The sequence below is a fragment of the Sciurus vulgaris genome, assembly GCF_902686455.1.
Source record: "Sciurus vulgaris genome assembly, chromosome: 1".
NCBI classification, from domain to species: Eukaryota; Metazoa; Chordata; class Mammalia; order Rodentia; family Sciuridae; genus Sciurus; species Sciurus vulgaris.
The window spans coordinates 41,970,833-41,985,899 of NC_136461.1; the positions used below are offsets into that span (position 1 = coordinate 41,970,833).

At 37.0% G+C, this 15,067-nt stretch overlaps 1 protein-coding gene across 4 annotated transcripts in view; it reads left to right on the forward strand.

Moving 5' to 3' along the window:
• The window catches only part of ZYG11B (zyg-11 family member B, cell cycle regulator), an 88,646-nt gene that overhangs the window by 40,803 nt on the left and 32,776 nt on the right, over positions 1-15,067 (forward strand). For all 4 annotated transcript variants that reach the window (XM_079142080.1, XM_079142077.1, XM_079142078.1 and 1 more), the window contains exons 2-4: positions 1,555-1,720; positions 8,797-9,551; positions 13,259-13,399. In XM_079142080.1, coding sequence (XP_078998206.1) covers positions 1,708-1,720; positions 8,797-9,551; positions 13,259-13,399 — 909 coding nt within the window. In that variant the 5' untranslated portion in view covers positions 1,555-1,707. The remainder of the gene's footprint in view (positions 1-1,554; positions 1,721-8,796; positions 9,552-13,258; positions 13,400-15,067) is intronic.

Consider the following 15,067-nt stretch of genomic DNA (forward strand, 5'->3'; position numbering starts at 1 on the left):
TGTTGAGTGTTTCACTAAATTGTTGAGACAGGTCTTGAACTTGTGATCCTAGTGCCTCATTCTCCTGGAGTTGCTGGGATTATAGGTGTGCCCCCACCCTACCCAGTTGTACTGTTTTGTTTTGTTTGTTTGTTTGTTTGTTTTGTAGATTGAGGAAGTGCAATAAGCTATTTTTTATACCTTGCTTTGTATTATGAGTATTTTTTATATGATTAATACAGTATATCTTTGAAATACGATTTTTAATGGCCATACATTATTCAGCCATTAAAATGTCACATGTGCAATATGGAGAGTTTAAGAGTTGTACTCCTGCTACATGTGGTGGCGCACACCTGTAATCTCAGCAGTTTGGGAGGCTGAGGCAGGAGTATCATAAGTTCAAAGTCACCTCGGCAACTTGGTGAAAACCTGTGTCAAAATAAAACATAACAAGGTCTAGGGATGTGGCTCAGTGGTTAAGCACTTCTGGGTTCAATCCCTGGTACAAAAAAAAAGTTATACTCCTAAGTCAACTTTTTTGAAGCCACACTCTGTCATTTACTATGTGTGTAATGCTGAGAAAGATGTTACATTTCTGAACATGTTTTTAGTTGTATAAAAATGAAGATAATACTTGACTACTTTGCAAAATAAGGGTGAGGAACAAATAATGTAAATTCTTATAAAATCCTTAGCACAGTCATACAGAAAGCACTTACTAGAAGGTTAAATATAATTACATTTTAACCATATTATTATTGCTGGGAACATTTATAGTGATATTGCTGCAGTTAAAGTCCTTACACTTAGGCTGAGGGTGTAGCACAGTGGTAGAGCACTTGCCTAGTAAGTATGCGGCCCTAAGTTTGATTCTACGCAAAATCCATTCCCATTCAGTATTGGCTACTTTATTCCTCACTGGAATAACTGGGTTAAATTTTTCCTTTTTTTGAGATTATTAACACTAATGAGATTCTTTTGTCCAAATGAATTTGTCATCTTTGAACCATCAGGTTAGATTGGAAATTTTGTGGGAGTTTTAAGTTGAAAAGTAAGTTAGATTTTGGAAGAACTCAAGATATCAGTCTAACAATGTTAGGCATTTTGTCTTCAGGCCCTTGAGAGTTCATTGAAGGTTTGAGTAGTGGGGAATCATGAGTGATAGTTTAGGTAGATTTATCTGTTATGCCTCTTTACTGATCACCCCTAATTTGTTAGAACTCTTAAACAGTGCATACATAGTACCCAGGGTGCCCTCTGTTATAGTATTGGAGAGGGCATATACATGTTTGTTTCAGTGTTTCTCTTTTGATCTGAGATCATGAGTCACACATTGTATTCTGAACCCAGGGGGCGTAACCATTTTTTATTTTGAGCTGGTCTCACTAAATTGCTGAGACTGGCTTGGAACTTGAGATCTTCCTGCCTCAGCCTCCCAAGCAGCTGGGATAACGTGTGCAGTATCTATTGCCTATGGCTTATTGAATGAGTAAACCAATTTTTCATTCTGGGCTTTTCTGAAAACTAACTTATTCACTTTTGTGTTCCCTCTGTTTCTTCCTGGGCTCTAAGGAGGAGGCCTCTCCCTATTCCTTACTTGATATCTGCTTGAGTTTCCTGACCACACACCTTGAGAAGTTCTGTTCAGCAAGACAAGATGGAACACTGTGTCTGCAGGAACCTGGAGTATTTCCACAGGAGGTGGCTGATCGACTACTTCAGACCATGGCATTTCATGGTAAAAAAATTAAAAAACAGGGAATCAAAAATTATGTGCTGATAATTGGAATTGGATTTTGAAATATTATTGTTGCCATTAAATTATTTTCTTAGAAATAACAGAAGTCTGGATAAGCCTCGTTCTAGAAAAAGGAATTCATTTATTTTTACCTGTCCTGCCTCTTAACTGTGTAATTTAGCATAACATTTTTCTTTTCTAATTTTGGCATGTGGCTTGTTTTTTTCTTTCTTTCTTTCTTTCTTTTTTTTTTGTGTGTGTATGTGTGTTTGCTATTGTGTTGAGAAGCCATTCTTAGATCGGAAATAACTTCTCTAATTATACAATGTCCATTTATAAGTCTGCAGGAATAAAATACCTTACCTCTTAATTTGGGAGAGAGTCAGTTGTATTATGGAAAAAATAATTTCTGTTTTTGACTTTTAAAATGGAAAATTGACCAGGCACAGTGGCTCAGGCCTATAATCCCAATGACTCAAGGGGCTGAAGCAGAAAGATCACAAATTAAAAGGCCAGCCTCCATCATTTAAAGACACCCTGTATCAACAAACAAACAAACGGGATGTGGATGTAGCACAGCAGTACAAAAAAAAAAAAAAAAAAGAGTTCTGAATTATTTAACCTTTTTGTAAAAATCATATCCGTTATGAAACAATCCAGTGTGGATGCTACTGAGAATATGCCAAAAAAAAAAAAAAATCTTGCCATTTCAGGTCAGAATGTTAAAATATTGTTTCATAATTTTTCTTCAGTTGTGAAATTTTTCATAAAATAGAAAAAACAATCATACTATGAATGCTATTAAAACTGGTAATACCCCTGGGCCTGGTGGCCCCGCTACTTAGAAGGCTAAGACAGGAGGATCACAAGTTCATGATTAGTCTGGGTAACTTAGCCAGACTGTGTCTCAAAGTAAAAAAAAATTTTAAAAAAGGGGTAGAGATATAGCTCGGTGATACAGCACTTGCCTATCGTGTGCAAGGTCCTAGGTTCAATTCCCAATACTGAAAGCTTAATTTTTTGGTAACACCATGCGTTTTTTAATAACATTTTGATTTTAGAGGGTACTAACGTATTCTTTTTTGTGGGGAGGTGGGGGCGTGCTGTGGATTGAACTTGGGGCACTCAACCACTGAGCCAGATCCCCAGCCCAATTTTGTATTTTATGTAGAGACAGGGTCTCACTGAATTGCTTAGAGCCTCACTTTTGCTGAGGCTTACTTTGAACTCGTGATCCTCCTGCCTTAGCCTCCCTAGCCGCTGGGTTTACAGGCATGTTAGCATATACTCTTAAATTTTTTTTATTTGTTGGGTACAGTGGCACACAACTGTAATCCCAGCAACTTGGGAGGCTGAAGCAGGAGATTTACAAATTTGAGGCTAGCCTCAGCAATTTAGCAAAATCCTTTCTCAAAGTAAAAATAAAAAAAAAGTTGGGGATATAGCTCAGTGGTAGGGCATCTCTGGGTTCAATCCCCAGTAACAAAGAAAAGCAAAATAAACAAAAAAAAATTCATTGACCCATTTATGGATTGATTATACTGGTAGCAGTCTTTATTAAAATAACTCTGATACTAAAGGATTTTATTTATTGGGATCTATGGTTCTGTTGTCATAGTTTTTACTTACCTGTATCACTACCTCTCTTCCTTCCCTCTGATAATCTACTCTGCTGGTCTCCTTTCTATTATTATTTTTGTCATTATTATTAGTTCAATGAGTACATTGTGTTTGTGTGTGTGTGTGTGTGTGTGTGTATATATATATATATATATATATACTCACATGTGTGTGTAGATTTATAGTGGTATAGTCATACATGGACATAGCATTTGATAGATTTTGTTCCACAGTACTTCTCCATGCCCTTCCCTCAACCCTCTTCGATTCTCTTCCTATACTCTGTTGGACTTCCCGAGCATATTGATTCTTAAGTATACAAAAATCTAACTTTGATTCTCTGACCACAGCAAATTAAGAACTGCAAATCTGAAGGAGACAGGCTGCCAACCATTAACATAAGTGGTTAGTATGACAGCAAAGTATGATTTAGCAATAATTTTTGGTCATAGGAAAAGCTAAATGAGTCTTCATTGTGCTGATTTTTGAAAGAAGGCAAAGGTAGGCTGGGTGAAGTGGCACATGCTTATAATCTCAGTGATTTGGAAGTCCGAGGTAGTAGGATTCCAAGTTCAAGGGTTCAATCCCCTGTACCACCAAAAACAAACAAACAAAAAAAATCCCAAAAAACCCACAAAGATATTTAGAAAGATTTCCTTGAAATATAATTAATAGCATTTATGTAGTGCTTTAAGTTTCAAGTTTTTATATGCATTGTATTTATTTTAATTTTCATAGTAATCCCTGTGAGGGAAATATTATTATTCATATTTTATAGATAAGGAATTGTCCAGTATCAAATAGATGTTGGAACTCAGGTTCAAACCTAGGACTGGTTTCTAGATCTCATGTTTTTGGTTTGCCTGTGTGTGTGTGTGTGTGTGTGTGTGTGTGTGTGTGTTAGGGTTTGAACTCAGGGCTTCATGCATGCCAGGCAGGTGCTCTACCATTGAACCACATCCCCAGCCCTTCACGCTTTCTTTTTTTTGTTTTTCCTTTTTAAAAATTCTTTGCTCTTCTTTTTGTTTTTAATTTATTTATTTTGATTCATTGTAAACAAATGGGGTACAACTTGTTTCTCTGGTTATACATGAAGTAGAGGCGTACCATTTGTATAATCTTATATTTACATAGGTCAAAGATGTTTGACTCATTCTGTTATCCTTTGCTCTTTTAATTCTGTTACTTTTGAGTGTACCCTTAAACTTAATGGAAAAATTCATTTAATATAGACTGACCCAAAGAGGCTGAGTACTCATTTGTACAGTATCAAAGTTTGAGGGTAGCTCAGTGGTAGAGCTAATATGTGAAGCCCTGGATTCGATCCCCAGCACTGCAAAAACAACAATAACAAAAACAAATTTTGAATAAGGCACTGTGATAATCAGTGTAAGACTAAAATCAATCTTTTTGCTCCTTCCCCACCCCCGGCTTTATTTTATTCACAACTAAGAAGCTATTAATATATTAACAAATCCTTCTCACTGAAGAGGGGGGATCCTGATCTTTTATTTTCCATTAACCACCTCTCTTTCATTCCAAGCACAACTCCAACTATATCTCAACCATTCCCCTCTTGAATGTTTTATAATCAAGACTATAGTTATTTGAAGGACTTCTCAGACCTTTCATTAGATTCTGTTACTCATTTTGTGAATAGTTGCCCCAGTTCTTAATTACATAGCTTATAACAACCTATGTATTTGAATAGAAAGATTGTTAGTTATAATCCTAAAATCAGTCTTAATTAACTGAAGAGTTCTGAAGTTTCAGCTGTATGAAATGAAACTAACATTTAAAAGATGTGTACATTTAGGACTGGAGACATACCTTAGTAGCAGAGTGCTTGCCTAGTGTATACAAAGCCATGGGTTTAATACCCAGCATTGCAAAGAAAAGATAAAATATTTGTACATTTATTTTGTAAATAATTAAGAAAAACATTGATTTTAATACAAGGTCTATTTCCATTTTCGGTTTTTACAAAAGTTTTTTTTTTTCTTTTTTCTTTTTGGTTTTAAGGACTGAACCCAGGGGCACTTTACCACTGAGCTACATCTCCAACCCTTTTTTTATTTTATTGTATTTTTTTTAGCTGTAGGTGGACACAGTATTTTATTTATTCATTTTTATGTGTTGCTGAGAATCAAACCCAGTGCCTCACCCATGCTAGGCAGATGCTCTACCACTGAGCCACAACCCAAACCCCCTCAACCCTTTTTATTTTTTATTTTGAGATAGTGTCTTGCTATGTTGCTTAGGGTCTCTGTAAGTTGCTGAGGCTGGCTTTGAACTTGTGATCCTCCTGCCTCACCTTCTTAAGTAGCTGGGATTACAGGTGTGTGTGCCATTGTGCCCAGCTCATTTTTATATTTTTGAGTTCTAGAATTTCCATTTGTTTTTTTTTACATCTTAAGTTTATTTGTTGAAGCTTTTTTTCTTTTTCTTTTTTTCCCCCCAGAGTAGCAGAGATTGAACTCAGGGGCACTCAACCACTGAGTCACATGCCCAGCCCTATTTTGTATTTTATTTAAAGACTGGTTCTTACTGAGTTGCTTAGCGCCTCACTGTTGCTGAGACTGGCTTTGAACTCACAATCCTCCTGTCTTAGGCTCCTGAGCTACTGGGATTACAGGCATGCGCCACTGTGCTTGCCTCCTTGTCAAAGCTTTCTAATTTTCATTTGTTTCAAGAGTATTTGTAATTGCTCACTTTTGAAATGTAATTGCATTTTTTATGATGAGTCCTTTAAAATCTTCACCAAATAATTTTAACGTTTCTGTTATCTCAGTGTGGTGTCTGTTGATCATTTTTTCAGATTGAGATTGTACTGGTTTTTTATATGATGAGGGATTTTGTTAATTTAAATCTTAGCATTTTGGGTATTATGTTTTAGTTTGTGTCTCTGACAGTGGAAGTCAGGAGCACTGCCTCATTACCCCTAGATTGGGGTGGATGTTCTGCTTCCCTTGTTTCTGTTGATACCCGGTGTGGGGAGCCCCTCATTACTGCTGTGTAATTGGAATTATGATTGCTCACTAGGACTATACTGGTATCCTGCTACCTGAGAAGGATATGAGTACCCCATTTCTGCTTCCCATTTGGCCTTTAGATACCATGTTGGGAGGAGGTGGTTTCCTTACTGTTGAGCAACTATGAAGATCTTAACTTTTCACCACTTCAGTAAGAAGGGGTGGAGGACCTCATTACTGCCTGATGGGTGTCAAAGTCTGTGTTCCCCAGATGGTATCCACTGACTCCATAAGGGTACGGGTAGCACCTGGCTCCCTAGGGAACCTCCTCTAATACCTCCCTTGTGGTAAGGTTGTGGTAAGTACTTTATAGCCTAGAAAGTGAAAATCTAGTCTCCTTTGGCATTTGCTGGCACACATGGAAGTTTGGAGTCACAGTTTTGTTTTTTTTTTTTCCCTGTGACCTTGGTTGAAGAGCAGGAGCAGTTACTGTCCAAAAATTTCCTGTCTTGCTAAGGTCTTTTCTGGTCTCTCCTAGAGTGACCAGAATTTTTTGAACTTTGTGCTCATTGCCTTTTCTGAGTTGCTGGTTTCTTCAACTTTAGGTCTGAGATATGTGACCAGAAAAACACCCAGGAACTCTACTCTGTTGTTCCATGGGCCCTACCTGACCTGCTTTCGTCTCTTCATTTTCGTTGATCTACCCCTGCTTCGCTTTTCCAGCCTCATTTCTTATATCCCCATTTGCATACTTATATCCCCAGAAATGTACACATTATCACTCACATCTAGGTTTTGACCTGTGTTCTTCTTTCCTTCTTTTTATCTCATGGGTGTAGATGTTTCTTTGCAAATTTTTTTTTTCTTAATTTTAACTAATAATAATTAAGTGGCAAAATCCATTAAAGAACAATGGTCCCTTTAAAAAAATTTTTTTTTTTTTTTTTTTTGCGGTGCTGGGGATTGAACTCCAGGCCCTATGCTTGCAAGGCAAGCACTCTACCAACTGAGCTATCTCCCCAGCCCTAAAAAAATTCTGTAGTTCTAGTTTGAAGATGGCTGGCTGACAACCTGAGCTACATTTTTAATATGGGATAGCGGAGGTGCCACTTAGAGTTCTCTTGACTACAGGCTACTTGTTTATCTTGTCCAGCTGCTCATTTACCCCAACTCTTCTTAGACTACTTTCTGATGGCATGACTGTTACTTATTTCACAGTAGATGTTGTTTAGTTGACGTGATATTTTGAGATATGGCTCCAAAGTATCTATTGATTGATAGGCAGGCAAATCTCTAAGGGAACTCAAGAAATTAATGTCTCTGTTTGCATTCATCTGACAATGAAGGTCTGTAACTGCTAGACTTTCTTAATAAGGTTTTGGGTGTAGCTAGTAGTATAATAACCAATTATAGGCATTATATATGAGCTAAGTATGTGTTTGTATAATAACATGTTGCATTACTTTAAAGAATAGGCTAGAAATGTGTTGGTAACAAATCAAGTACCTTAGCCAATGGTTAAACCTAATGCTTGTAACCCCAGTGGCTAGGGAGGCTGAGGCAGGAGGATCATGAGTTCAAAGCCAGCCTCAGCAAAACCGAGGAGCTAAGCAACTCAGTGAGACCCTGTCTCTAAATAAAATACAAAATAGGGCTGGGGATCTAGCTCAGTGGTCAAGTGACTCTGAATTCAATCCCTGGTACTCTGCAAAAAAAAAAAAAAAAAAGTTTAAGCCTTACTCATGGTACATGAACTCTGCAAGTCCATTGAGAGTTTTGTTCCATGGTCTCCTTAGTATCCAAACTTTACCTTCACAAATTTACACTCTATTTACTTTTTTGGTACTGGGAATTTAACCCAGGGGCACTTAACCACTGAGTTACATCCCCAGCCCTTTTTATTTTTTATTTTGAGACAGGATCTCACTAAGTTGTTTAGAGTCTTGCTAAATTCCTGAGGCTGGCCTTGAACCTGTGATCCTTCTGCCTCAGTCTCCCAAGTTGCTGGAATTACCGGCTTGTGCCACTGTGCCCACCAAATTTATTTCTTTAGAACTTGAAACCTTCTCATTTGCCATAGCAGGAGAAGCTAGCATGAAAAATCATGCACTGGGTCTTAGGTGCTTCAGCTTATACACCATTGGCCAGAACTTGAACACGGCCCCTCCTAAGTCCAAGGGAGGACTGGTAAATATAGCTGTTGGTTTATGGTCCAGAAATGTGAGGCGAACCAGGTGTTAATAAATATCAGTAATATCTACCACAGTCCTCAATCTGCCACTTGCTAGCTCCATGATCTTGGAAAGCCTCTTTCTGAGGCCTATTTTAGTCATTTTGTAAATTGTAGACAATAATATCTTCATCTCACTGAATTATATCAAATGAGATATGGTTGATTGGGAGCACATTGGAAATGTAAAGTATGAAAATTTTAGCTCTTCTTAACTGTTTTTTGAAGTTAAAATTCTGCTTGTTTTCCACCAGGTCTACTGAATGATGGAACCGTGGGTATTTTTAGAGGCAACCAGATGCGTTTAAAGCGAGCTTGCATTCGCAAGGCAAAGATCTCTGCTGTTGCCTTCCGGAAAGCCTTCTGCCACCACAAGTTAGTGGAACTTGATGCCACAGGTGTGAATGCTGACATCACCATTACAGACATTATCAGTGGGCTTGGCAGTAACAAATGGATCCAGCAAAATCTCCAGTGCTTAGTGCTGAACTCATTAACTCTCTCCCTTGAGGATCCCTATGAGCGGTGCTTCAGCCGGCTTTCTGGCCTTCGAGCTCTAAGCATCACCAATGTTCTCTTTTACAATGAAGACCTGGCTGAAGTTGCCTCATTGCCAAGATTAGAGAGCCTGGATATTTCTAACACCTCAATCACAGACATCACTGCCCTACTGGCCTGCAAAGACCGACTCAAATCTCTAACCATGCACCACTTGAAATGTTTAAAAATGACAACTACTCAGATATTGGATGTTGTTCGGGAACTAAAACATCTGAATCATCTTGATATCTCAGATGATAAACAGTTTACATCAGACATAGCTCTTCGCTTATTAGAACAAAAAGATATCCTACCCAATCTTGTCTCTCTGGATGTTTCTGGGAGAAAGCATGTGACAGATAAAGCTGTTGAAGCCTTTATACAACAACGGCCCAGTATGCAGTTTGTAGGTTTGCTGGCCACTGATGCTGGTTACTCTGAATTTCTCACAGGCGAAGGGCATTTGAAGGTTAGATCTTAAAAATGTATTATTTTTGTCAAGCTGACCTGTGTCTTGGTGGTATAAGACCCTATTAAGATGACTGTCTGACATATGAAATAGGGTATTGTATAGTAAAGCTTACTTTAGAGTCAGAGGCCTAATATAAAGCCCAGCTTTCTTGCTTCATGATCCAGAGTGAACTGTAGTATAACTTCTCTGTTTCTATTTCTTTTTTTGTAAAATAGATGCCATTCTAACTTGCAGAATTCTTCTGAAGGTTAATAATTGTAATTGTGAGCCAGGGAGAACTGCTCACACCTGTAATCCCAGCTACTTGGGAGGCTGAGGCAGAAGGATTGCAAATTGGAGGCTAGCCTTGGCAATATAGTGAGACTCTGTCTCATAAAACGAAGTAGAAAAAGTTGGGGATGAAGCTCAGTGGTAGAGTATCACTGGATTTAATCCCAAATTTTACCAAAAGAATACAAAATAGAAAAAAAAAAAAAAAAAGCAAAGTACAAGTCATATAGTAGGTCCTGGATAAACATTAGGTCTTATTGTGATAATGTTTATATATTTTGAACCATATCAATATACCATCCCTAATGGATCACTTCAGTGAAACTAAGAATACCTCTTATTGAATTGAATATTAAAGGTAAATTAAGTTCTCTGAGGAAATCTCCATTGTAGAGTGGGAATTTGTCTTTGGGGGTTTGGTACTGGGAATTGAATTCAGGGGTACTCTACCACTGAATTATATTGCAAATCCTTTTCTATTTTTATTAGAAAAATAGAGACAGGGTATTGTTAAATTGCCCGTGCTGGTCTCAAACTTGTAATCCTCCTGCCTTAGCTTTCTGAGTTGCTGGAATTACAGGTTTGCATCACCATGCCTGGAAGAAGAGGCAGAAGGATGGCAAATTTGAGGCCAGCCTCTGCAATTTAGCAAGATCCTGTCTCAAAAATAAAAAGGAAAAAGGGCTGGGGATGTAGCTCACTGGTAGAGCACTCCTGGATTGAATTCCCAGTTTGAAAAAAAAAAAAAAAAAAAAAAAAAAGCTTCAGTACAGTTATATGGAGTACTACAAGAAAATTTGTCCATTTTTCTCTGGTGAGATGGTGAGTGCATAGAGTCCCAGCTACAGGCTGGGGGTATGGCATAGTGGTAGGGCATGTGCCTCGTATGAGGTCCTGGCTTCAATCCCCAGCACTGAAAAAAAAATTCTTAGTCTATAAAGAAAATTTGTTCTGAGTGTGTTAGAACTTAGTTTTAATCCATATATTAGTAAGGCTAAATTTAGTGGCTAAGAATTGTTTCTCTATTTTAAATGGTTTGAAAGATACTTTTTTTGTGGTATGGGGATTGAACCCAGAGGTGCTTAACCACTGAGTCACATCCCCAGCCCTTTTTAGTGTTTTAATTTTGAGACAGAGTCTTGCTAAGTTGCTGAGACTGGCCTTGAACTTGAAATCCTCTTGCTTCAGCCTCCCAAATTGCTGAGATTACAGACAGGTGCCTCCATGCCTAGTGATACTTATTTTTTGATCTAGCAAATGAAATTGATTAAAAATGATTATAGTTTTAAGAACCAGATTACATGATTTGAGGATTTATCAGTGGCTAGAGAAGTTGATCACTGAATAAAATATGAAATTATTTAGTTTTTAATATTTAAGTTATTTAAAGTTCTTTAATTTTATATTCAAATGTAACTTGAGGTTGTGTTTCATATGTGAAGTTTACAAAGTAGTTTAAACCAATCAAATATGAATAAAGTCCAGTTGAAATTATTGTTCTATATTTTAACCTCTTACAATCTTTTTCATTTCACATTTCAGTGTATTTCTGAACCTACAAGAAAAAGTTCAGGGTGATTCAAAATGAACTGAACAAATATAAAAATTTTACCACTGCTTATTTATGTGAATATGTAGTCAAAATCAATTTGTATGTGTGTGTATGATGCATAAATAGAAACTCTTAAAAAATATTTTGTAGCTTGGTGTGGTGGTACATACCTATAATCCCAGTGTCCCAGGAGACTGAAACAGGAGGATCACATGTTTGAGGCTAGCCTCAGCAGTTTAGTGAGACTGAATCTCAAAATAAAAAATTAAAAGGACTTGGGATATAACTTAGTGGTAAAGCACCCTGTGTTAAATCTCTAGTACTGAAAACAAACTAAGTAAATAAATAAATAATAACAAAAGAATTGTGGGTATAGCATGCCCCTGGGTTCAATTTCCAAATGTGTTAAAAAAAAAAAAAAGCACAGAAACTTCCATTGTTTCTGTAATCTTAAAAATTCTCAATGTGTACCCATGTGTCACTTGGCATATATCAGTGTTATAGTCTAGTTCATTTTAGACCTTTGTGGTATATCATTACAGTGGTTGAAATGTCAGCCATGATACATTCTTTCATTTCTTCAAAGCTGCATTTTTCTAGTACGAATATTACATATATAAAACTTAGTTACTGAGTTTAAGTATTGGATTATTTTTGTTGTTATTATGTTTAATGCTGTTGCCAAAAATTGTTATTTCTTTTCTGTTATATTAACAGTTATTGGAGCTCAACACCTAGATCTATTAATTCACTGGGGAGTATGGTGATATTTTAGTCATTTCTTTTTCATTTACTAGTTGGATTACTTTTACAAGAACCACTTCCTGTTATTTATATTTGGTAACCCAATAGTACCTGAATCACAGTTAAAATAAGTATGTTAACTTGTATAAATGGAAAATTCCTATATACATTTAATTTTGAACAGACCTTTTAGCTTGAAAAATCTGGGAAATTAATAAATTTGTTTGATGAATACCTATTGAGTGCTTATTTTGAGCTAAACATAATGCTAGACGTTGGGGCACAGTGGTGAATGGGTCAGTCTAGTTGGAAGATAATAGCTATGAAAGAGATGATTTAGATCAGTGAGCCAGGGAAGGTCTCTCTAAAGTGATTAAGTTAGGAAGGATAAGTAGAAATTAGACAAGCAAAGAGAGAATGGAAAGTTTCAGTTAGAGTGTACATTATTTGTAATGGTGCTTTGCTGAGAAAGAGCTTAGCTTAATGAAAAATCAGAAAAAAGGGCTGATACTGCTATAACATTGTGAGCTAATGGGAAAGAGTTAACACTAAAAGGCAGGTAAGTGGGCTGGGAGTTTAGGCCAGTGGTAGATTGCTTGCCTAGCATGCATGAGATGCATGAGGCCCTGGATTCAATCCCCAGTACCCGCTCCCCATCCTGCATGGTGGCACACACTTGTAATCCCAGCTACTTCTAGAGTCTGAGGCAGGAGGATCACAAGTTCCAGGCCTTGGTAATTTAACAAGACCCTGTGTCAAAAAATAATAATTAAAAATCTGAAGGAGGTAGTTTAGTGGTAAAGTGCCCTTGAGTTTAATCCTCAATACTACAAAAAGAGGCAGATATGAGCCTCATAACATGGTAACAGCCTTATAAATAGTGTTCAATATCTTGCGATTTATTTTAGGTACAACACAGAAAATTTTATCTATAGGTTTATGCTAGGTTCTGAGCCTATTTAAAATACATTTTGTTAGGATGACTATTCAGGATGGATGGGTTGGAAAGTAGTAATTCCCTTTCGTTTCAAGTCTTACATGACTATCCTGGATGCCATCTTTACAATGGTAGTTTAGATAGAGAAATGTAGAGGGTTGAAAAGAAGTCTGAAAGTTAATCTTTTGGTTGTGTTCAAAGGTGTCTGGAGAAGCCAACGAAACTCAGATTGCAGAAGCACTGAAGCGGTACAGCGAGCGGGCATTTTTTGTCCGAGAAGCTCTGTTTCACCTTTTTAGCCTGACTCATGTGATGGAAAAAACAAAACCAGAAATTTTAAAGGTAAGACTAAGAAAAGAATTTTGAAAAATTTGAAACTATCTCCCTGGTAGAGAGGATTTTATAAGAAAATTTGCATTTATTCTTTTTAATGTTTATTTATAACAGAATTAATGACCTGTGATTTCAGTTATTAGCTATAAATGAAAGAGAAGATAGCTGCCTAGTGTTATTGGAGTTTTATAAAGGTCTTATTAATAAATATAAGTGCTTTGCAGTGTATATTCAACTGCCTAAAACTAGACATCACCCTGATATTTTATCACCAGTTCTAGTAAAAAATGAAAGTAAGCTGGGCACTATGGTCCATGCCTGTAATCCCAGTGATGGGAGGCTGAGGCAGGAGAATTGAAGCCAACTTCAGCAACTTAGGAGTTCCTAAGCAACTTAGGAGAACCCTGTCTCAAAATAAAAAAATAAAAAGGACTGGGGATGTGACTCAGAGGTTCAGGGTCCCTGGATTCACTTCCTGGTATCCCCTCCTCCACCTGGTTCCCTCCCCCAGATGAAAGTATATGACTAGAATCAGTACACTGCATTTTATATTAGCCCTGTATTGCTTCCCACTTAAGAGTTTTTTTAGAAATACAATATGAAAATTTCTTAATGTATTTTTTATGCCATTTTCCCATGCAGTTTAGTAAGACCCTTTCTAAAAATGAAAATCAAAAGGACTAGGGATGTAGCCCAGTGGTAGAGCTTCTAATCCCTAGTACCAAAAAACTGAAAAATTACATTTGTGGCTGGGCATGGTAGGTAGTACAAGCCTGTAAACCCAGTGACTTGGGAAACTGAGACAGAAGATAGCAAGTTTAAGGCCAGCCTGGGCAACTTAGCAAGACCCAATCTCCAAATAAAAACTGAAAAGGCTGTGAGTATATGTCAGAATTGGAGTATTCAATTCTCCAATACTGTTACAAAATCATATTTGTGAATCCCACAAAGAAATTTAGATTTGATAGGGATAGATGGGCACATGGATCTGCATTTTAATAACCCCTAAAAATCTTTTCCTTTTTTTCTCTTCAGTACTGGAGAGTTAACCCAGGGCAGTCTACTGCTAAGCTGCATCCCCAGCCCTTTTTTATTTTGAGATAGGTTCTCACAAGCTGCCCAAACTGGCCTCAAACTTGGAATTCTCCTGCTTCAAATCCCCAAGTACCTAGGAATACAGGTGTATGCCACCACACCTGGGAAGCCCCCAAGATATTTCTAATGCATATTCAATTCTGAAGATCAGTGAATATAGGACTGTATTATATTTAAGAACTTCTTTTAGTGGGCACAACAATCCAAAAACATAGATTTTATCTTCTGTTTTACAGTTTGTGAAACTGAAGGTCAGGAAGCTTAAGTAATAATAAGTCAGTGGCAAAGCCAGAACTGATTTGAACTCCTAAATATCTTAAATTTTGAAAATAGGGTGTTTGGATGGGAACCAGTAACATTTCATTCCTTAGTATATTATTCCCAAAACTTGTTAGTCCCTGCATATATACCAGAGGATATTGGCACTCGCTATATGCATTGTCCTTTTTTGGACATACCCACTAATTTTTTTAAAAATATTCATTTACTCATAGAACAATTTAGAAATTTAAAAATTTATGTATTTTAATGAGGAGTTTTGCTGCAAAGGATAACAAAGAAAAAAGGTTGTAATTGACTAGA